Source organism: Oryx dammah, unplaced genomic scaffold, assembly GCF_014754425.2.
Source record: "Oryx dammah isolate SB20612 unplaced genomic scaffold, SCBI_Odam_1.1 HiC_scaffold_2, whole genome shotgun sequence".
NCBI classification, from domain to species: Eukaryota; Metazoa; Chordata; class Mammalia; order Artiodactyla; family Bovidae; genus Oryx; species Oryx dammah.
The window spans coordinates 99,674,632-99,699,478 of NW_024070186.1; the positions used below are offsets into that span (position 1 = coordinate 99,674,632).

General features: G+C 41.5%; 1 protein-coding gene and 1 long non-coding RNA gene across 3 annotated transcripts in view; one reads left to right on the plus strand and one right to left on the minus strand.

Annotated features, from left to right (window-relative positions):
* TMPRSS7 (transmembrane serine protease 7) overlaps nucleotides 1-4,696 on the minus strand; it is a 44,637-nt gene extending 39,941 nt beyond the window's left edge. The window contains exon 1 of one of the 2 annotated variants that reach the window (XM_040224370.1): nucleotides 4,589-4,696. In XM_040224370.1, coding sequence (XP_040080304.1) covers nucleotides 4,589-4,681 — 93 coding nt within the window. In that variant the 5' untranslated portion in view covers nucleotides 4,682-4,696. The remainder of the gene's footprint in view (nucleotides 1-4,588) is intronic. The other variant, XM_040224378.1, reaches the window with a different exon arrangement.
* LOC120851822 lies at nucleotides 488-14,511 on the plus strand. The gene is made up of 3 exons (XR_005718418.1): nucleotides 488-966; nucleotides 3,346-3,348; nucleotides 14,500-14,511. It is a non-coding gene; the product is annotated as an uncharacterized LOC120851822 (long non-coding RNA).
* Nucleotides 14,512-24,847: the final 10,336 nt, after the last annotated feature.

Here is a 24,847-nt window from a genome sequence, read left to right on the forward strand (position 1 = left end):
TGGAAGAAAAGTTATGACCAACCTAGATAGCATATTCAAAAGCAGAGATATTACTTTGCCAACAAAGGTCCATCTAGTCAAGGCTATGGTTTTTCCAGTGGTCAGGTATGGATATGAAAGTTGGACTGTGAAGAAAGCTGAGCACCAAAGAATTGATGCTTTTGAACTGTGGTGTTGGAGAAGACTCTTGAGAGTCCCTTGGACTGCAAGGAGATCCAACCAGTCCATTCTAAAGATCAGTCCTGGGTGTTCATTGGAAGGACTGATGCTAAAGCTGAAACTCCAGTACTTTGGCCACCTCATGTGAAGAGTTGACTCACTGGAAAAGACTCTGATGCTGGGAGGGATTGGAGGCAGGAGGAGAAGGGGACAACAGAGGATGAGATGGCTGGATGGCATCACCGACTCAATGGACATGAGTTTGGGTGAACTCTGGGAGTTGGTGATGGACAGGGAGGCCTGGTGTGCTGCAATTTATGGGGTCGCAAAGAGTTGGACACGACTGAGCAACTGAACTGAACTGAACTGAACTGACACAATATCCTTTCTGTGTTGGTGCTTGTATTTAAGACTGTAAATCTCATCAGCTTTTGCACAGTTAATGTCTCTATTACACTCTTTAGAAAAGTATCTTTTACGGTTAATAAAATGTAAAGACTGCACCTGCTATTATGCTAGCATTCATTCTTACATATTTTCACAGGGAACCTGTTTTAATGAATTTATTTTGAGAAATTTTAAATCAAATTCTGTGTCAGGATTTTACATTAATGTCCAATAGGTGGTTAGATTTGTTCAATGTTAAATTGGTATTATGGTAACTTCCTCATCAGTTAAATTACTAATTTAAAGTATAACATGTTTTTTATTAAGGGAAACTAACTTATAGAGAAGTTTGGCTGAGAATAGACAACTGTTAAGGCCCTTTGTTGTACAGAATGCTGTGCTTTGATAAATCATGATGTTGTAATAGAATTGTAACTTCTTGAGTAATAATTTATAGTGTTTCTCTAGTAAATCTTGAATAGTTTATTTAACTTCTGTGGTCAAAAAAAAATGTTCTATATCCAGTCACATGTTCTCTAAATCTTCATGTCACTTACATGTTTGCCATCATTTTTGCTTTACTGTATTTGCCTATACTGATTCTTGAAATTTTAGCTTCAAAGTCGCAATGAATCTGGTTTCTCTTCATTTCTTTGCATGCATCTATCAGCCTAGTAATTTAAGGAAGCAGTGTCGAAATGTAAACTATTTAGTAATTTAGCAGGCCTTTGTTTCTCTGTGAAGTATTAAAGAGTCCTTATTGTTTAACATGAAAAAAAAAAAAAACCATCAATTCTTCGGCACTCAGCTTTCTTCACAATCCAACTCTCACATCCACACATGACCACTGGAAAAACCATAGCCTTGACTAGATAGACCTTTGTTGGCAAAGTAATATCTCTGCTTTTCAATAAGCTATCTAGGTTGGTCATAAATTTTCTTCTAAGAAGTAAGTGTCTTTTAGTTTCATGGCTGCAATCACCATCTGCAGTGATTTTGGAGCCCAAAAAATTAAAGTCTGATACTGTTTCCACTGTTTCCCCATCTATCTCCTGTGAAGTGATGGGACCGGATGCCACGATCTTCGTTTTCTGAATGTTGAGCTTTAAGCCAATTTTTTCACTCTCCTCTTTCACTTTCATCAAGAGGCTTTTTAGTGCCTCTTCACTTTCTGCCATAAGGGTGGTGTCATCTGCATATCTGAGGTTATTGATATTTCTCCCGGCAATCTTGATTCCAGCTTGTGCTTCTTCCAGCCCAGCGTTTCTCATGATGTACTCTGCATATAAGTTAAATAAGCAGGGTGACAATATACAGCCTTGGTGTACTCCTCTTCCTCTTTGGAACCAGTCTGTTGTTCCACGTCCAGTTCTAACCGTTGCTTCCTGGCCTGCATATAGGTTTCTCAAGAGGTCAGTCGGGTGGTCTGGTATTCCCATCTCTTTCAGAATTTTCCACAGTTTATTGTGATCCACACAGTCAAAGGCTTTGGCATAGTCAATAAAGCAGAAATAGATGTTTTTCTGGAACTCTCTTGCTTTTTCCATGATCCAGTGGCTGTTGGCAATTTGATCTCTGGTTCCTCTGCCTTTTCTAAAACCAGCTTGAACATCTAGAAGTTGATGGTTAACATACTGCTGAAGCCTGGCTCGGAGAATTTTGAGCATTACTTTACTAGCGTGTGAGGTGAGTGCAATTGTGTGGTAGCTTGAGCATTCTTATATAGTAGCTACATAGTAGGAAAATCACCTACCTAACCTACCAGAGCCTCTTGATGAAGGTTAAAGAGGAGAGTGGAAAAATTGGCTTAAAACTCAACATTCAGAAAACTAAAATCATAGCATCTGATCCCATTACTTCATGGCAAGTGGATGGGGAAACAATGGAAACAGTAATGGACTTTATTTTCTTGGGCTCCAAAATCACTTCAGATGGTGACTGCAGCCATGAAATTAAAAGATACTTGTTCCTTGGAAGAAAAGCTATGACCAACCTAGACAGCATATTAAAAAGCAGAGACATTACTTTGCCAACAAAGGTCCATCCATTGACTAGCTAGTCAATGTTATGGTTTTTCCAGTAGTCATGTATGGATGTGAGAGTTGGACCATAAAGAAAGCTGAGTGCTGAAGAATTGATGTTTTTGAACTGTGGTGTTGGAGAAGACTCTTGAGAGTCCCTAGGACTGCAAGATCAAACCAGTCAATACTGAAGGAAATCAATCCTGAATATTCATTGGTGGGACTGATGCTGAAGCTGAAGCTCCAATACTTTGGCCAGCTGATGTGAAGAGCCAATTCATTAGAAAAGACCCTGATGCTGGGAAAGGTTGAAGGCAGGAGGAGAAGGGGACAACAGAGGACAAAATGATTGGATGGTATGACCCAGTCAATGGACATGAGTCTGAACAAGCTCCGGGAGATGGTGATCGATAGGGAAGCCTGGAGTGCAGCATGTCCATGGGGTTGCAAAGAGTCAGACATGACTGAATAACAAATGGCCCATGAGAAAAACACAAAACTCCCAAAACCTTAGAAATAATACAGCATCATGGAAAAATATAATCCATGGAGTTTAAATTCACTATGCAGCACAGAACATGTTAGCCTACTGAGCTTCCTTTCCCCTGCTGCCTTCTCTCTTTTTTATTCTATAAAGAGGTGATAAAAATGCCTACTTCTTTGGGTGGGATGATAAATAGTTATAATTAAATGGGTTGAGCACAGTACTAACTATACAAACAGGGTCTACACAAAGCAAGCATTGAGTCTGCAGGAGGCCAGGGAGGGTTGCTTTGAGAAAGTTTTTTGGATGGGTCATGAATGACGGGTGGAATTTCATTCCCTAGAGCTTGGACAGAAAGGTTTAGGTCCAAAGTGAGTAACACGAGAAATCAGAGCCACCAGACATGTAAGTGCAACGATTATTCATAACGTGCAACAATTATTCATAATGTGCAACGATTATTCATACCAAGCAAAGATTGCCTTATTTCACAAAGTTTCTGTGAGAGAAAGTGGTGAAAAATGAGACTGGGATGATCAGGGGACAGACCTAGAAAAGTGCTTGCCTGCCATTCTTCAGAATCAGTATGTTATCCTTATGCCAAAGGAGAAATGTTATTGTTGAAGGATCACTCCAGCAGTAGAGAGGAATGATTTTGGATGGGGATGGAGGAATACTGCCTGGGATTGGAAAACATGTTAAGGAGATTTAAAAAGAATGTCTCCCTCTTTGGGCTAATTGGAAAGATAATTGATGTTTAGGAAAGGCCATGATAGATATTTTTCTGTTTGACCAGTTATACTTCTAGGAACTCAGCTAAGGAAGTAATCAGAGATACACAGCTTACCTGGTGGTTTTGTTATAACATTGTCTGTAACAGCAAAAATTGAAAACAACTTAAATATCTAATAAAAAGGGACTTGCCAACTTCAAAGCTATCAAAATTTATGTGTTTTTTTTCCAAAGACTATGTACTCGCATAGAAACATGCAATATTAAGAAGAAAAAGTCAGATTGTAAAATTGAATATCTACTAATACTCCAGTTCTGTGCTATATCCTATGTCTGTGTGGTCCAAAATCAAAAGAGGCTCTATCTCTGGAGATTGCATTAAAAGAGATTTTATTTTTTTAATACTTTTTCTAAATTTTATAAATGTTTACAATAAATACGAATTAGTTCTATAATAGGAAAAGTGGGTTTTTTTAAGTGAAGAGATGATAGTGTATCAGTTTTTAAATAAATGTGTATGGATCACAGAATTAATCAGCATGCATGTAATTTCTGTACTAGAAGGCATTTTAAAGTTCATCTGATCCAATTACTTTATTTTATAGATAAGAAAAACTGAAGCTCAGGAAGTCATTTCTTTTTATTTTCAGTGGAAAAAAAAAGAAATAATTTTATAAAATAGCAATTTTATCTTACAACCATGATGAGCTAAAGCCCATGTTTTCCTGAGTTCTTCCTTCAGCCCCCATCCCTCCCCTACTGACCTCACCTTTCCAGCCTCTCCCAGCTCCCACCATCACCTCACCACTTGTTGCACAGTCTGCGCCACTGACAGAAATTCCCCGGACTCCTTCTGTCGGTATTCGGGAAGAAACTCAATGTTGGTGATGCGAAACATCCCAGCAAAGTAAAAAGCATCTCTGCTTTCTGTCTTACCTGTGAGACAGGAGGAAAGGTGGTCAGGATGCTTTCCCATCTGTGTGGTGGTAAGGCATGATCTATGTCTGTATCACCGTTCTAAAATGCTTTTATTTTAGACAGTTTTGTATTTTACTGGTTGTAGTCTGAGAAGCTCTAAATGTAGTTTACAACATCTCTTCTGTAAGCACCTGTCCTAGAGTCACTAAATAAGGACTTTTGATAGCTCAGTTGGTAGAGTCTGCTTGCAATACAGGAGACCCTGGTTCAATTCCTGGGTTGGGAAGATTCACTGGAGAACGGATAGGCTACCCACTCCAGTATTCTTGGGCTTCCCTTGTGGCTCAGCTGGTAAAGAATCCACCTGCAATGCAGGAGACCTGGGTTCGACCCTTGGGTTGGGAAGACCCCCTGGAGAAGGGAAAAGCTACCCCCTCCAGTATTCTGGCTTGGAAAATTACATAGACTGTTTAGTCCTTGGGGTCGCAAAGAGCCCAACAGGACTGAGCAACTTTCACTTTCAGAGTCACTAAGGGGCCAAAAACATAGAGCATAGACAATGTTCACATGTCTGGCATCTGTGGCAGGTTAAGAAGGTAAGAAATGTACACTGCCAAGCTCTGGAGTATCATGAGAACAAGTGGGTGAAGAGGGAAGGACTCCCCCAGCTGACCTCCACTGAGCCCCAAGTCTCTCATCCCCTTTCTGACTTTTGTGGATGTTGCCCTGGGTGCTGGGCTGATCTTTAGCTCTGAGAAATGCATGGAGAGCTTATTCACAAAGTATGGTCCTCAGTCCAGTGTCAGATAACTCCTGCTCAAAAATTCTGTCCAAGGAGGACCACGGGACTGGATATTATTTGAGCCAGAAACTGCTGCCAAGACAGACAAAGATATTGCCATATTTGAGATGCCTTCAGGTCCCTGAGAATAGCCTAGGGAGATGAGGACTCTCTTTTCAGACTTTCCTTTTTGTTACAAGGTTTTATTGCTATGAGGCATCACCCCCAGGCACTCATGGCCACAGTATATTTCTTTCCTGAGACACATGTCCCATGGTATCAGAACTTCTGTCTGCATTTTTGCCTTTCTAAATGAACAGTAAATTTTTTTGTTCCTCAGCCCTTAACATAGGCTAGGGAGTGCCTGACTTAAATTTCAAGCTCAATCAATGTTGGTGGGAAGGAAGGGGAGAGGAAAACAGAATAGTCTCTCTTAGTACAATGCCCAGCACCTGGAAATGTTAAATAAGTGATGGCTGAATTAAAAGAAGGTGCTACCAGGATTTCCTTGGTGGTCCAGTGGTTAAGAATCTGCCTTGCAATGCAGGGGACACAGGTTCAATCCCTGGTCAGGGAACTAGAATTCCACATGCCCATGTGCCACAACTACTGAGCCAGCACACCACTACTAGAGAGTCTGTGTACCAAAATGGAAGGTCTTGAATGATGCAACAAAGATCTCCATGCATGCCACAACTGAGACCAGACACAGTGGAACAAATACTAAAAGAAAAAAAAAAAGAAGGTGCAACCTGTATGAAGACTGGGGAGCTACCTCCCTGTGTGATCCATTCAGGGTCACGATAGCCATGTAGTGAGGCTGTGGAGGGTTGGGGAGGGGCCAGAGGCCTGAGCTCCTGTCCTAAATTTGTTCTTTCAAGTTATGAAGTTGAGCCTCCAAAATGCGAATTCCTCTGCCAAGTTTAGGACTAATCTTTCTGTCCTAAACTCTCTTCTTTTTCTTGTCCTACAACTGTTCACCTCAAAGAAAAGAGGGAACTGAAACCAAGCTATGCCTGCGGGGCAGCCCAAGATGGGCAGGTCATGGTGGAGAGGTCTGACAGAATGTGGTCCACTGGAGAAGGGAATGGCAAGCCACTTCATTATTCTTGCCTTGAGAACCCCATGAGCAGTATGAAAAGGCAAAATGATAGGATACTGAAAGAGGAACTCCCCAGGTCAGTAGGTGCCCAATATGCTACTGGAGATCAGTGGAGAAATAACTCCAGAAAGAATGAAGGGATGGAGCCAAAGCAAAAACAATACCCAGTTGTGGATGTGACTGGTGATAGAAGCAAGATCTGATGCTATAAAGAGCAATATTGCATAGGAACCTGGAATGTCAGGTCCATGAATCAAGGCAAATTGGAAGTGGTCAAACAAGAGATGGCAAGGGAGAACGTCAACATTCTAGGAATCAGTGAACTAAAATGGACTGGAATAGGTGAATTTAACTCGGATGACCATTATATCTACTACTGTGGGCAGGAATCCCTCAGAAGAAATGGAGTAGCCATCATGGTCAACAAAAGAGTCCAAAATGCAGTACTTGAATGCAATCTCAAAAACGACAGAATGATCTCTGTTCGTCTCCAAGGCAAACCATTCAATATCACACTTATCCAAGTCTATGCCCCAACCAGTAATGCTGAAGAAGCTGAAGGTGAACGGTTTTATGAAGACCTACAAGACCTTTTAGAACTAACACCCAAAAAAGATGTCCTTTTCATTATAGGGGACTGGAACGCAAAAGTAGGAAGTCAAGAAACACCTGGAGTAACAGGCAAATTTGGCCTTGGAATGTGGAATGAAGCAGGGCAGAGACTAATAGAGTTTCACCAAGAAAATGAACTGATCATAGCAAATACCCTCTTCCAACAACACAAGAGAAGATTCAACACAGGGACATCACCAGATGGTCAATACTGAAGTCAGATTGATTATATTCTTTGCAGCCAAAGATGGAGAAGGTCTATACAGTCAACAAAAACAAGACCAGGAGCTGACTGTGGCTCAGATCATGAACTCCTTATTGCCAAATTCAGACTCAAACTGAAGAAAATAGGGAAAACCGCTAGACCATTCAGATATGAACTAAATCAAATCCCTTATGATTATACAGTGGAAGTGAGAAATAGATTTAAGGGCCTAGATCTGATAGAGTGCCTATGAACTATGGAATGAGGTTCATGACATTGTACAGGAGACAGGGATCAAGACCATCCCCATGGAAAAGAAATGCAAAAAAGAATAATGGCTGTCTGGGGAGGCCTTACAAATAGCTGTGAAAAGAAGAGAGGTGAAAAGCAAAGGAGAAAAGGAAAGATATAATCATCCGAATGCAGAGTTCCAGAGAATTGCAAGAAGAGATAAGAAAGCCTTCTTCAGCGATCAATGCAAAGAAATAGAGGAAAAGAACAGAATGGGAAAGACTAGAGATCTCTTCAAGAAAATGAGAGATACCAAGGGAACATTTCATGCAAAGATGGGCTCGATAAAGGACAGAAATGGTATGGACCTAACAGAAGCAGAAGATATTAAGAAGAGGTGGCAAGAATACACGGAAGAACTCTACAAAAAAGATCTTCAAGACCCAGATAATCATGATGATGTGATCACTAATCTAGAGCCAGACACCTTGGAATGTGAAGTCAAGTGGGCCTTAGAAAGCATCACTACGAACAAAGCTAGTGGAGTTGATGGAATTCCAGTTGAGCTGTTTCAAATCCTGAGAGATGATGCTGTGAAAGTGCTGCACTCAATATGTCAGCAAATTTGGAAAACTCAGCAGTGGCCACAGGACTGGAAAAGGTCAGTTTTCATTCCAATTCCAAAGAAAGGCAATGCCAAAGAATGCTCAAACTACCACACAATTGCACTCATCTCACATGCTTGTAAAGTAATGCTCAAAATTCTCCAAGCCAGGCTTCAGCAATACGTGAACCATGAACTCCCTGATGTTCAGGCTGGTTTTAGAAAAGGCAGAGGAACCAGAGATCAAATTGCCAACATCTGCTGGATCATGGGAAAAGCAAGAGAGTTCCAGAAAAACATCTATTTCTGCTTTATTGACTATGCCAAAGCCTTTGACTGTGTCGATCACAATAAACTGTGGAAAATTCTGAAAGAGATGGGAATACCAGATCACCTAACCTGCCTCTTGAGAAACCTGTATGCAGGTCAGGAAGCAACAGTTAGAACTGGACATGGAACAACAGACTGGTTCCAAATAGGAAAAGGAGTATGTCAAGGCTGTATATTGTCACCCTGCTTATTTCACTTCTATGCAGAGTACATCATGAGAAACACTGGACTGGAAGAAACACAAGCTGGAATCAAGATTGCCGGGAGAAATATCAATAACCTCAGATATGCAGATGACACCACCCTTATGGCAGAAAGTGAAGAGGAACTAAAAAGCTTCTTGATGAAAGTGAAAGAGGAGAGTGAAAAAGTTGGCTTAAAGCTCAACATTCAGAAAACGAAGATCGTGGCATCTGGTCCCATCACTTCATGGGAAATAGATGGGGAAACAGTGGAAACAGTGTCAGACTTTATTTTTTGGGCTCCAAAATCACTGCAGATGGTGACTGCAGCCATGAAATTAAAAGACACTTACTCCTTGGAAGAAAAGTTATGACCAACCTAGATAGCATATTCAAAAACAGAGACATTACTTTGCCGACTAAGGTCTGTCTAGTCAAGGCTATGGTTTTTCCTGTGGTCATGTATGGATGTGAGAGTTGGACTGTGAAGAAGGCTGAGCGCCAAAGAATTGATGCTTTTGAACTGTGGTGTTGGAGAAGACTCTTGAGAGTCCCTTGCACTGCAAGGAGATCCAACCAGTCCATTCTAAAGGAGATCAGCTCTGGGATTTCTTTGGAAGGAATGATGCTAAAGCTGAAGCTCCAGTACTTTGGCCACCTCATGCGAAGAGATGACTCATTGGAAAAGACTCTGATGCTGGGCGGGATTGGGGGCAGGAGGTGAAGGGGATGACCGAGGATGAGATGGCTGGATGGCATCATGGACTGGATGGACGTGAGTCTGAGTGAACTCCGGGAGTTGGTGATGGACAGGGAGGCCTGGCATGCTGCGATTCATGGGATCGCAAAAAGTCAGACACGACTGAGCGACCCTACTGGTCTGAACTGAACTGAAACAGAGCAGGACCCTGTGGGACCCTCCTGGGTACAGAAGCCTTTATGTTTTCCCCATTTATTTTTTGTAGGAAAAAGGATTCATCCTCCCAGACCTTCCCTGAGTTACAAAAGGTAGATTCAAATTGTTAACAGTTAGAAATGAAAGAATGCAGAAATAAAGGAAATATGGTTATGTAACAATTGTACAGTGATAAAGCAGAGACCTAGTTCCTTCTCAGGGGATATACATCATGTCAGGGGAGTGTGTAATTTCCTCAGTTCTGTTTTGTCACAACAAAAATTTGAAGCAACGGACCGGCATTACAGCCCTTGGACAGGCCAGTGTCACAGCTCCGTGTTACAGCTCAGTTTTATTTAGAAAATAAAGGAAAATACATCCTCGAGGCATGAAGGCTTGCCGACCCAAAAGACACAAAGAGGAGAGAGACAGAGAGAGAGCCCTGGCCCTTTGGCTCCTCTTTTTATATGTTTTTTCTCCTCCCCCTGGACTTGCCAGGAGTGCTGTTTGCTCTACCTGAGGTCCTCACTCTGTCCTCTGACCTTCCTTTGTTCTATTTTCGTGGGCTTTTCCCTTCCTTGTCTTTTAGCCACCGTCATTCTGGACTCCTTTTTCCTATTCTTACTACCTAATAATCACAATCTGGTCTATATCTTTGCATTCTTAAGGCAGTAGCAACCTACTCCAGCACTCTTGCCTGGAAAAATCCCACGGACAGAGGAGCCTGGTGGGCTGCAATCCATGGGGTTGCTAAGAGTTGGACACGACTGAGCGACTTCCCTTTCAGTTTTCACTTTCATGCATTGGAGAAGGAAATGCCAACCCGCTCCACTGTTCTTGCCTGGAGAATCCCAGGGATGGGGGAGCCTGGTGGGCTGCCGTCTATGGGGTTGCACAGAGTCAGACACGACTGAAGTGACTTAGCAGCAGCAGCCCCAGCATAGGAACTAAGGCCCCCAAACAGGTGGAGAATGGTGACTTCAGGCTGAGCACAAACACATGGACTCCAGACTGGCTTGAACCAGAAGCCTGAGATTGAAACAGATTGAACCAGAAGGTTGAGATTTCTGACATGCCATCCTGTTATCTCACCACCAACCATCAGAAGAAAGTCACACACCCCTCAGGCCAGATTCACAAAATTTTCCTTTAAAAACTCTTCCTTGAAGACCATCAAGGAGTTAGCATCTTTTGAGCATGAGCTGCCCATTCTCCTTGCTTGGCTCATAAAATAAACCTTTCTTGCTCCAAATTCTGACATTGCAATTTGCTTGGCTTCACTGTGAGCTGGGCACATGAACTTGGGTTCAACAACAGTTATGTAACCTTGGACACACCACTTTGCCTCATTCAGTTCAGTTCAGTTCAGTCGCTCAGTCGTGTCCGACTCTTTGCGACCCCATGAATCGCAGCACGCCAGGCCTCCCTGTCCATCACCAACTCCTGGAGTTCATTCAGACTCACATCCAACAAGTCCGTGATGCCATCCAGCCATCTCATCCTTGGTTGTCCCCTTCTCCTCCTGCCCCCAATCCCTCCAGCATCAGAGTCTTTTCCAATGAGTCAACTCTTCGCATGAGGTGGCCAAAGTACTGGAGCTTCAGCTTTAGCATCAGTCCTTCCAAAGAAATCCCAGGGCTGATCTCCTTCAGAATGGACTGGTTGGATCTCCTTGCGGTCCAAGGGACTCTCAAGAGTCTTCTCCAACGCCACAGTTCAAAAACATCAATTCCTCGGCGCTCAGCCTTCTTCACAGTCCAACTCTCACATCCATACACGACCACTGGAAAAACCATAGCCTTGACTAGACAGACCTTAGTCGGCAAAGTAATGTCTCTGCTTTTGAATATGCTATCTAGGTTGGTCATAACTTTTCTTCCAAGGAGTGTCTTCTAATTTCATGGCTGCAGTCACCATCTGCAGTGATTTTGGAGCCCCAAAAAATAAAGTCTGACACTGTTTCCACTGTTTCCCCATCTATTTGCCATGAAGTGATGGGACCGGATGCCATGATCTTCGTTTTCTGAATGTTGAGCTTTAAGCCAACTTTTTCACTCTCCTCTTTCACTCTCATCAAGAGAAAACATTTGTTTCTGTCTCTGATTTTACTAAGAAAGTCATTCTTAGGTGTTTCTTTCTTTCTTTTTTTTTTTTTCTGTTGCAGATTGTTAAAATTTAAATGAAATCTCGGGATAAACAATGCAAGAGAGTTCAGTTTAGCCAGCTTACATTTATCTAACTCTTCTGCTCAGGTCAACATACAATCCCTGCTTTTGAAACTGAGCAGGACCCTGTGGGGCCCTCCTAGGCACAAAAACCTTTCTGTGTTCCCTGTTTTCTTATTCATAAAAAATCAGGGAAGTAAAGGAATGCAGAAACAAAGGAACAATCAAGAAACTATAGTCCAGGATCCTGGTTCTTCTGCAGGAACCACCCATACAGATGGAGGATGGTAACTTCAGGCTAAGCACAGGAATCCTTAAATACCACCCTGTTAGCTCACCAACCAATTAGAGGATAGTTGTATACCCAGCAGTCCTCACTCCAGATTTTACCTGTAATAACTTCTCCCCACAAACCATCGGGGGCTTTAGAGCATAAGTCACCCATTCTCCTTGCTGACCCCTGCAATAAACCTTTCTCTGCTCCAACCTCCAATATTATGGTTTATTTGGCCTCACTGTGCATTGAACAAGCTTGCATTCAACAACAAATGGTCTTCCAGATGAGCTGTCCACCTCATTTCTATTTAAAAAAAAATCACATGGAAATTTCCTGTTGCTCCAGTGGTTAAGACTACATGCTCTCACTGCTAATGGACAGAGTTTGGACTCTGGAAATGAAATCCCACAAGCCTCAAGGTGCATCCAAAAAAAAAAAAAATCACACGCCCCAAATGGAGTCTTTTGCCCCCATGACTGCAAATTAAGACTTAATTGCAGAACTTCTCTTGTGGTGCAGTGGATAGGAATCTGACCAACAGTGCAGAGGACACAGGGTTGATCCCTGGTCTGGGAAGATGCCACATGCCCTGCCCATGCACCACAACTACTAAAGCCCATTCACCCTAGAGCCTCTGCAGCGATGAGAAACCATCACAATGGGTAGCCCCTTCCCCCACGCACAAGAGAAAGCCTGCACAAAGAAACAAAGACCCAGCATAGCCAAAAAAACAAATTTAAAAATAATAATAAATAAATAAAGTTATAAAGAAAAAGGCTTAATTGCAGTTTCACTCTCTCCGGGGAATGTGACCTTTAAACAGACAGTTTGAAAATTCCTGATCAACACTAGAGGCAAAGCGCATGATAAAGACCCCTGCTCCCCCAAGATCTGAGGGCCTGCCCAGAACAATCCTGTCTTTTCTTCTGCTAATAGCCTCCTTGTCCCACCCTCCTTCTGCTTATAAAACCTTCCATTTTGTTCACCAGCTCCAAGGTTTTTATTTACTATTAAATAAAATAGTATTTATTGATTTATTTGCTAGTATTTACCATTTACTATTTTATTGACTATTAATAGATGGGATGCTGTGATTCATGAGCAAGTACATAAAGCCAATTATATCACTAGATTTACTTGGTTGAATTTTTGTTTTTTAACATTTTTCAAGGCCACCCTCCATGCTCAAATTTCATGTATCAAAACTAACCTCTGTTGTTTGTGAAACAATTCTCTTATTCATACCTGTTTTCCTTTCCTCATACTAGCCTGTCTTTCTGAAATGCCCTTCTCTGATGTCCAGACAACCAACAAATTACCTCATTGTAGTGATGTCCTAAAACTTTATATGAATGTGCTAGGCAATGCAAATACATCAGTTTAGGGCTGGCAGAGAACTGATGGGAAATAAGTTGGTTTGCTCTGGGATGGGGCTGTGTGTCTTTTGTGTTTGTCTTAATTGCTCATTGACTTGACTGCCTCCACTAGTCTGTAAAGACAGATTCTTTCCTGTCTACCACTCTGTTCCATGCCTTTCACAGGGTCCAGCTCATAGTGGGCCCTCCCAGGTTGTGTCAAATGAATTTTCAGAAGCCAGTTCATGAAGCCTTATCTAGACTCGATCCCTGAACAGGCTGTTGGATGCCTCCCTTCTGTGACTGCAAAGTAATTGCTTAAGAAAAAAAAAAAAAAAAACAGTCCACGCTCCCTCTCCAGCACTGAGCTGTGAGTTTTTTGAAAGTAGAAAATGCATCTCTGAGCTTTTTAAAAGTAGGAGATGCATCTTGGTGTGCCTGATATCTTACATTGTACCACACAAATCATAGGTGATCAATTTCTATATATAATTGACCTGAACTTCTCAAGACAATATTCATTAATTCTTTGCCTATAATTTAGTTTTCCAATCAAATTTTAATATCCTTGAAAGCATCTTGCATTAAATATAATCATGTGTAGGGTGGGAAGTCCAGCATAAATCAATAAATGCTATAGTTACTGAGCTGTTTGGGTAACTACTCTCTAAGGAAGAACTTAGTTATTACTCCTATCCAAAAGCATCGGTAAGATTGACAAAAACATAATCAACTGGATAAACAACATAAAAACAAAGAAGAGAAAGGTGCATTAGTAAACTGAAGTGCAGGGAGCTGGAAGCATGAGGTTGCCTAGCAACAGGCCTGAGTGGGTGGATGAGGAAATAAAACAGCTTAGCATTCCATTCATTTTTCACAGCTAAAAATGTGTTACATTTCTGAACCAGTCAAAAGCTCCCAAGCATTTTCCTCAGGTCTTCTCATTCTGGTATCTCTGCTCCTCTGAGAAGAAAGCAGTGGTGGTAAAATAAATGGGAAAGACAATTCTGGCTTCTTCCTTAAAACCTCAACAGTTTTGAAAATGGCTTTCAGTCTAAGAAGTAAGAAAATTCTATCAGAAACACCCGGGGGCAGATGGGACCTGCATTGCCAATAGAACCCTCAGGGCAAGCCCTAACACCAAAGGTACAAGGGATTTCAACTTACTGATATAGAGCCACAGCAGTATCCAGGCTATGACTGCCAGGATGAATAAAAATACTGTGAAAAGAATGATTTTGTTTTGGATGTTCCAAAAGGGAGCTTTCTTCTTGAGTTGCTTCTTGGGTTTGGCTCTGGCAATGGGTTTTCTTGGTGGTCGTCTCCCTGGCAACTTCCCTGGGGCACTGATGACCTGAACTGAGATATTGGATATCTTCAAAAGAATGAAAGATGTGTTAACAATTAGAAGTAGTCTAGGGCTTAAATACAACCACTCAGTCAGGAGAATCTTAGTGCTAAAAGGCCTGCATAAATCAAACGATTTACATAAGCAACGACTTGCACTGAATCACACAATTAAGACCAATCAGAAAAAAAAAAAAAACAGTATATGAACTCCAGTGAAATTGTATCCAGGTTCTCCCCTCAACTTTCCAATTCTGCTAAATAGATACTAGAGAGGATAGACCTGAATTTTATGTAAGTGAAGACTAAAGGACCTAAAGGGCAGACAGTTAGGATTCTATGTGGGTTGATTCATGAGTCCACATCTCTGGGAATGTATGTGTTTGCAATATAGATAGCTTTTTTTCCCACAATCAGTGTCTTCTAGGCTGAGGCAGGATTGACAGTAAGAATAGAAGTGAGTTCCTCAGAGAAATGAATTGATTTCCTAATTATGGCTTCATGAACCGGTGGTCATGAAACCAAGCAGGACCTCCCTGTGTCCAGGGGTTCCTGGACACAAAAGCTGTTCTGTGTCCCCCAGTTTTTGATTACAGGAAATGGGCTTCATTCAGCCTCCATCACCTTTCCTGAGTTCCAATGAGCAGGTTCAAACTGTTGCTAACTAGGGAAGGGTGGATGCAGAGACAAGGGAGGAACAATAGTCCAGCCTTGGGTCAGAGTCTTGGTTCTCCATCAGGGGATACACATAACAATATTTTTGAGCCATTTTGCAGATACTGAAATCCCTACCAGGTAGGAGAAATTAATGGTATGCTGCCCACAAGCATGTAAATCCCAGACTGGTTGGAACCAGAAGGTTAATGATGCTGACTCCCACTTACCTCACCACCAACCAATCAGAAGGTGGTCCACAAACTGGTCATAACCTCTGTGAACCATTACTATAAAATTTCTCACTATCCCCTCCAGGCTGGGACACACAATTCTGAGGACATTAGCCCACTGTGGCTCCTTTTGACTAACAAAGCGATAAAGCTATTTTTTCTACTTCACCAAAAACTGTCACTGAAAATCAATTTTTTGTCCAAGTACAGAGGCTGAGTTTGGCTTCAGTAAAGAGAAAAGTTCAGAATGATTCTCTTGTTTTGTTGTAGCCAAATTCTCTGGGAAGCAAACTCACTCAGAAGGACAGCATGGGTAATGGACTGCAGTTTATTACACTCGGGGAGTCCGAGGCAGAGTTTCCTCTTTAGCCAGGGACCCTGACCGACTTTTGTGAAAACCTTACATACCTTAAGTGTACGTACTCAAGACCCCATCCCCAAATTTCTTAAACCTTGCCTGGAAAATGTTAAAGGGAAATACAATCAGGTTACAGCCATGATTCATAATCAGAAGGGTCAGCTGGCATACATTTTAGCCTACATCAATGGGTGCCATGAAGGTTACAAAGGTGATTGGCTACAGAGAGGATTATTGCATACTTTCCAACTATGGGAAATCTTGGTATGGAATCTGGTGTTTATCAGTTGGTGAGGCCTGTTCTGCTGTAGGTGTGTTATCTCCATGGCTACCTGGCACATAGTCCAAAGTTCACTGAAAATGCAAGCAGCCCTATACTCCAAAGTTCACTGGGAATGTAAGATGGAGCTTCCTTCTTTTTCAAGATGGAGTCAGCTCAGCCTGTTCCTTTCCTCCTTCAGTTTGTGTAACAATGAAGGACAGGGGTCAAGTGCTTGTTTTACCATCACATCACAGGCATGCTCTAGAAGTCAGTGACTGGACTGAACAATAATTCAGTTTCTCAATCACAAATGAAAAAATGATCAAAAAATACAGAACGAAATAGGAGACTCATGTTAGATTAGAAAATTACCAGTTTTAGCATATTGACATACAAAGTGTTGTCTGCAACAGCAACAGGAAAAAAAGTATATTATTTAACTCTTTGCCCTCCTCTTTTTTTTTTTCTCCTCTACTCTCTGTCATTTGATGCTGTGAATTCTTTAATAATGTAAGTGAGAGTTCAGCTTCTTTGAAGAAGAGATTTATACATGTCAAGGTAACTAAACGTCAATGATGAAATAACTTTTAACCACACATTCTTTTAAAGGCAAGAATGTGGAACACCAATATTAAAGAAATAATTCCTCTTTTGAGCTCTCCTCTAAGAGTGTTCTCATTCTCTCTTACTCTCTCTCACTGTTCCCTACAAAGTACATGTCTTCCAGTCTTTAATCCTACCAATTAATGGGATAATGTGTGGCCAAGAACATTCTAAATTATTCATGGCTCCCTCATTCTTTGTGCCAAACACTCTTGTCAACCCCTGGAGTGAAATGTAGCTTGCATGCCTCCCAGTGAAATTGAACTAGACCAGAGTTCATCGAATGTGATGTTCTGTAGGACTGAGGATGCTGTTTCTAAAAAGAAAACATTCTGTTATAGGATGAGTTGACTATGGTGTCAAGCTACTTTAAAATATACCCCCCAGGAAGTAAAAAAGGAAAACTTAGAGCAGTGCTAGGCCATGATAAACTAACAAGGCCAAAGTTGGGACTTTAAGTGCGGGAACACATTACAGGCAGTCTCAGTTAGCCCTGATTAAATTTTAAAATGGAATTTGTATAGAGATCAGTACAATTTCCCTGGAGTTTTAGAAAAACAGCTGCAAATCAATTACCAAGTGTCGCACTTTAAAACAAGTTTGTAAAGTCCATTAAGTACCAAAGGAAGGTTAAGTATTTTATTATTGTTTCCTTCATTTTTTTAAAGTGACTCAGTCTCGTTTTACTAACAAGGTCAACAATAAATGGCATTCAAGTAACAGAGAAGGTTTCTCACAATGTACTTACATTCACATCAACAGCTTTGGATGAAATATTACTGTTTTCTTTGTCCATTTTTAGGTGTTCTGCAGGTGAACATCCAGAGGTGCCTTAAAGCCAGCTTTTCAGTCCCTTACATTCCTGCTTGAGAAGAACTGGTTGCCATATTCAAGCTAGCTAGAGGGATGGAATCAATTTACCTCCACCGGCTCCAGTTCAGAAACTGAAGCTGCCTCATTGCTATATAGTGAATGTTAAAGGGACCTAGCAGAGAGCTTCACAAATCCCAACTAAAGGCTTCTTAATGTTACTCTGAATCAGGCCTCCTAGGGCCCAGCCTCAAGACAAGTTTGCTTCAGGAGGATACAGTCCAACAACCCCCAGATATTTACAAGTCTTTTAAATGTTTGCCTATTAAGAGATCTAACTTCTAACCCTCAGCATTGCTTCTTAGAAATCCCCACACTGCCCAGTTCAGTTCAGTTCAGTTCAGTCGCTCAGTCGTGTCTGACTCTTTGCGACCCCATGAATGGCAGCACGCCAGGCCTCGCTATCCATCACCATCTCCTGGAGTTCACTCAGACTCACGCCCATCAAGTCCGTGATGCCATCCAGCCATCTCATCCTCAGTTGTCCCCTTCTCCTCCTGCCCCCAATACCTCCCAGCATCAGAGTCTTTTCCAATGAGTCAACTCTTCACATGAGGTGGCCAAAGTACTGGAGTTTCAGCTTTAGCATCATTCCTTCCAAAGAACACCCAGGGCTGATCTCCTTCAGAATGGACTGGTTGGATCTCCTTGCAGTCCAAGGGACTCTCAAGAGTCTTCTCCAACACCACAGTTCAAAAGCATCAATTCTTCGGCGCTCAGCCTTCTTCACAGTCCAACTCTCACATCCATACATGACCACTGGAAAAACCATAGCCTTGACTAGACAGGCCTTAGTCGGCAAAGTAATGTCTCTGCTTTTGAATATACTATCTAGGTTGGTCATAACTTTTCTTTCAAGGAGTAAGTGTCTTTTAATTTCATGGCTGCAGCCACCATCTGCAGTGATTTTGGAGCCCAAAAAAATAAAGTCTGACACTGCTTCTACTGTTTCCCAATCTATTTCCCATGAAGTGATGGGACCAGATGCCATGATCTTTGTTTTCTGAATGTTTCAGGGGAGGGTGAAATGCATAAAGGAGGTCAATTGTATGGTGATGGGTAGTGATAAGACTTAGGATGATGACCCCTTTTGTAATGTATATAAATATCAATTTATAATGTTGTGCTCCTGAAATTATATAATGTTTCATGACAGTTTTGCCTCAATTAAAAAAAAAAAAAAAGAGGGACTTCCCTGGTGGCCCAGTGGCTAAGACTCACCCTCCCAATGCACGGGGCTCAGGAACTAGATCCCACATGCCACAACTAAGAATTTATTTTGCATACAGCAACTAAAGATTCCAAGTGCCCCAACTAAGATCCAGTGCAGCCAAATAAATAAATATTTTTTAAAAATTCTTCCCCACCCCAACACATACCCATTTCTCTTGCTGGCATCTCATGCCAACTCCAGAAGCCTCACTTTCTAATTCTGCTCTCAGCTTTCTAGCTACACTCTCTAAAAATCCCTGTTCAAGAGGTTTTTTGGTTTCCTTTTTTACTTCCTCTCCACTTGCAGTTCTCAGAAAACCCAGGCCCTTCCTCATGAAAGTCCCCTGTTTCCATTTCTCCTATTCTTCTCCAGGTCAACCTGAATTAGATTCAAGGTAAAGGAGAGCAATTTTGAGGGTGGAATAAGGCTCACACATTGCTCCCCATGTCCCTGTGAGACAGGCATGCTTCCCTCTGGGCACTGGGCATCAGTGGAAAGTTGATCAATCGCCCTTTAAAGGGGAAGCACTGCTCTGCTGATCTGGACACAACTCTGCGTCATTCAGGGGACAGTCATCAGAAAGCAAGTGAGAAACTGCCTGCTGAAAGGGGTGGAAGATAGCTAAGTAAAGCCTGACAAACAAATTATGTCATGTTGTACACATTTGCTTCTTGGCTTTTTATTTATTACTAACAGTGATAAAATGACTAATAATGCTTTAGGCTTTATAATGGTAAGAGAGGGAAATTTTAAATTGAAGTCCTTTTTAATTGCCTGTCCTTTTTGTATTTATTTCCTATATTTTTAGAACTACTCATTTCACAAATATAAGTAAAATATATGTCCTGGGCAGTGGCCACTGAAAAGACCCTCTCCTTGAGAATCAAACTTTAGACAGTCTCTTCTGAGCTCTCTTTATGGCCAGGCCTCATTCTGAGATCCTTATCTCATCTGCCTGCCCAACTGTAGAAAGAATCCTGCTGTCAACATGGAGAAAATCCCACTACCTTGATATCTGCTTACCTTTGATAGCTGATTAAGTTCTTCAATCTCTACCTTTGATGTAGAGAATCTCAATCTTTGGCTTGCCTTTAGCAAGAATCCCTTGACATTTGACATTCTTGACATCCCTTGACATTCTTCTTAGTAATTTTCTATCCACTGATAGCCTCACCCTGTTCATTTGCTATCTTTGGGGCTTCTCTGGTGTCTCAGCAGTAAAGAATCCACCTGCCAATGCTGGAAACTCAAGTTCTATCCCTGGGTCAGGAAGATCCCCTGGAGAAGGAAATGGGAATGCACTCTACTATTCTTGCCTGAAAAATCTCAAGGACAGAGGAGCCTGGCGGGCTACCATCTATGGCGTTGCAAAGAGTCTAACATGACAGCAGCTAAACAAAACCAACCAGCTGTCTTTATTCAATCTGGGATTGAGTTAAGTTCTATTCTGAAGTCTCTTCTCCCTGTTGCACCATTCTCTTTGAATAAAATTCTTTCAAGAATGGGAAGGGGCAGCAAATCATAGGAGTTTGCATTATATGTACAGAATTTTAAAACAATCATAAAACCAACTACAGGCTGACTTTTAAAATCTCATTTGCCAACAGTTCTAAATAATGTCAGTGATAAATTATTCTTCTCTGAAAAATAATATTTGTTGTAAATTCTAAACAATTGCTTCCACTACAATTAAGTTTTAATAATATATATATATAAGCTTCAAATGGCACATTTTAATTACTCATTATTTAATAAATAGGAATGTTATATAGAAGTTAATTTGAAGAACTCCCATTTGTGTGAAAGTGAACGTGTTAGTCACTCAGTCTTGTCCCACTCTTTGTGACCCCATGGGCTATAGCCCGCCAGGCTCCTCTGTCCACGAGACTCTCCAGGGGAGAATACTGGAGTGAGTTGCTATTTCCTTCTCTCGGGTATCTTCCTGACCCAGGAATCAATGGGTCTCCATTGCAGGCAAATTCTCTACCCATTTGTATAGTTGGCCTCAAACACAAAAGGACTCTATTGAACATGTTCATTTTGAAAGTAAGTTTCTAACAGTTTGGAATCACTTGAACTCACCTGGGGCAGAATTTTTACATTTCAGCATTTCAGTCCTGAATATTCATTGGAAGGACTGATGTTGAAGGTGAAACTCCAGTACTTTGGCCACCTGATGGGAAGAACTGACTCATTGGAAAAGATCCTGATGCTGGGAAAGATTGAAGGAAGGAGGAGAAGATGAAGGAGGATGAGATGGTTGGATGGCATCACCACTCGATGGACATGAGTTTGAGCAAGCTCTGGGAGCTGGTGATGGACAGGGAAGCCTGGCATGCTGCAGTCCATGGGGTCACAAAGAGTCAGACTCTACTGAGCGACTGAACTGACTGGTGCAGAATTCTTGCTTCCAAAAACCTCTGTGGGACTACGAATTCCTGCAGTTAGAGAGGATATTCAAATAAGCAATAATAGAATGATGATTGTAAAGATGAAGAAACAGAACTGCAACTATTTCACATCTGTTACTTTCATGTGACCATTCAAAGTTAATTTATATTTAAAATGTAAAGCAAAAGTGTGAACTGAATGTGAGCTGCAACATATAATATTTTATATATAATATTTTGTATGCAAGATTTATTTTGTTAATTTCATTTTTGCTAGCAAAATTACACATAATCGAATAAACCTTTTCACTCTGTTTTCTAGATATTATTTTTCATTTTATTTCATGATTATTACAGAAAATGTGTTCATTGTATTAAGACAAGTCTTGTTTAAAAACCCTCCAGGTGGACAGACATATGATAAAGCTAGTATAAAAAATACTAATGTTGGAATCTAGCTGTGGTTATATGCATTTACACTACAGATTTCTTTCAACTATATTCTGAAATTTTTCTTGATTAAATATTGGAGAGGAAATTATCATCTCCAGGAGTCAAAATTCTAGATAAACCACTGGTTTTGAGAGGTAATAGCAAAGGCAGCTGGGGTAGAGGGTAAGGTCTTGGTGAATGAGTTTTCACTCATCTCCTTGTGCTTTTATTGACGTGGAAGTTCTGGTGCAAAAATCCCTTCAGTTGCCAGAACACATGGCCAAAGATAGTCACAATGGCCAGATGTAGGTTGGTGCTTAAAACAGCTTCAAAGAGAGTGAAGAGATTTCTTTTCTTTCCCAGGGACAAAGATCCTTTTGCTGAGGGAAGCGAGGCAGGTGTCTGCCCACTGGCTGGTGAGCAGATAGTGTGCAGTGATCTGATGGGAGGAGAGACATCTCCCCATTGGATTCTGTAGTGATTGTGGCAAGCACACAAAGCAACGCACCAATTCACCACTTGAAAATACTTGCAGTGCTTCAGACTTTGGCCTCAAGATAAGCTTAGCATGTCAGAGGCGGGGCCAAGTCATCCATCTAACACGAGCAAGATTCTAAACCCCTCGCACGGAGGGCTCTTACCAGGGAGTAGGGGTGGGGCTGTGGCACTTCCATCCTTGCCTAACCAGAGGAGAGGCCAGTTGTCCCAAAACCAACAAAGTTCATTTCTGCGACTCTGACAAAATGTGGTCCACTGGAGAAGGGAATGGCAAGTCACTTCAGCATTCTTGCCTTGAGAACCTCATGAACAGCATGAAAAGGCAAAAAGATAGGACACTGAAAGATGAACTCCCCAGGTCGGTAGGTGCCCAATATGCTACTAGAGATCAGTGGAGAAATCACTCCAGAAAGAATGAAGAGATGGAGCCAAAGCAAAAACAACACCAAGTTGTGAATGTGACTGGTGATGGAAGTAAAGTCTGATGCTGTAAAGATCAATATTGCATAGGAAACTGGAATGTTAAGTCCATGAATCAAGGCAAATTGGGAGTGATCAAACAGGAGATGGCAAGAGTGAACATTGACATTTTAGAAATCAATGAACTAAAATGGACTGGGTGAATTTAACTCAGATGACAATTATATCCACTACTGTGGGCAAGAATCCCTTAGAAGAAATGGAGTAGCCATCATGGTCAACAAAAGAGTCCAAAATGCAGTACTTGGATGCAATCTCAAATAACAGAATGATATCTGTTCATTTCCAGGGCAAACCATTCAATATCACAGTAATCCAAGTCTATGCTCTGATCAGTAATGCTGAAGAAGCTGAAGTTGAACGGTTCTATGAAGACCTACAAGACTTTCTAGAGCTAACACTCAAAAAAGATGTCCTTTTCATTATAGGGGACCAGAATGAAAAAGTAGGAAGTCAAGAAATACCTGGAATAACAGGCAAATTTGGCCTTGGAGTACAGAATTAAGCAGGGCAAAGGCTAATAGAGTTTTGCCAAGAGAAAACACTGGTCATAACAAACACCCTCTTCCAACAACACAAGAGAAGACTCTACACATGGACATCACCAGATGGTCAATACTGAAGTCAGATTGATTATATTCTTTGTAGCCAAAGATGGAGAAGCTCTATACAGTTAGCAAAAACAAGACCAGGAGCTAACTGTGACTCAGATCATGAATTCCTTATTGCCAAATTCAGACTTATATTGAAGGAAATAGGGAAAACCACCAGACCATTCAGGTATGAGCTACATCATATCCCTTACGATCATACAGTGGAAGTGAGAAATAGATTCAAGGGATTAGATCTGATAGACAGAGTGCCTGAAGAACTATGGACAGAGGTTCGTGACATTGTACAGGAGGCAGGGATCAAGACCATCCCCAAGAAAAAGAAATGCAAAAAGGCAAATGGTTGTCTGAGGAGACCTTACAAATAGCTGTGAAAAGAAGAGAAGCAAAACGCAAAGGAGAAAAGGAAAGATATACCCATTTGAATGCAGAGTTCCAAAGAATAGCAAGGAAAGATAAGAAAGCCTTCCTCAGGGATCAATGCAAAGAAATAGAGGTAAACAATAGAATGAGAGAGACCAGAGACCTCTTCAAGAAAATTTGAGACACCAAGGGAATATTTCATGCTAAGATGGGCACAATAAAAGACAGAAATGGTATGGACCTAACAGAAGCAGAAGATATTAAGAAGAGGTGGCAAGAATACACAGAACTAAACAAAAAATATCTTCATGACCCAGAGAACCACAGTGGTGTGATCACTCACCTAGAGCCAGACATCCTGGAATGTGAAGTCAAGTTGGCTTTAGGAAGCATCACTACAAACAAAGCTAGTGGCGGGGGGTGGGGGGGTGGAATTTCAGTTGAGCTATTTCAAATCCTAAAAGATGATGCTGTGAAAGTGCTGTACTCAATATGCCAGCAAATTTGGAAAACTCAACAGTGGCCATAGGACTGGAAAAGGTCAGTTTTCATTCCAATCCCATAGAAAGGCAATACCAAAGAATGTGCAAACTGCCACACAGTTGTGCTCATCTCACACTCTAGTAAAGTAATGCTGCTGCTGCTGCTGCCGCTAAGTCGCTTCAGTCATGTCCGACTCTGTGCGACCCCATAGACGGCAGCCCACCACGCTCCCTAGTCCCTGGGATTCTCCAGGCAATAACACTGGAGTGGGTTGCCATTTCCTTCTCCAAAAAAATAGTAATGCTAGTAATGCTTAAAATTCTCCAAGCCATGCTTCAATAGTACATGAAGCATGAACTTCCAGATGTTCAAGCTGGATTTAGAAAAGACAGAGGAACCAGAGATCAAATTGCCAACATCCGTTGGATCATAGAAAAAGCATGAGACTTCCAGAAAAACATCTATTTCTGCTTTATTGACTATGCCAAAGCCTTTTACTGTGTGGATCACAACAATCTGTGGGAAATTCTTAAGAGACGGGAATACCAGACCACCTGACCTGCTTCTTGAGAAATCTGTATGCAGGTCAGGAAGCAACAGTTAGAACTGG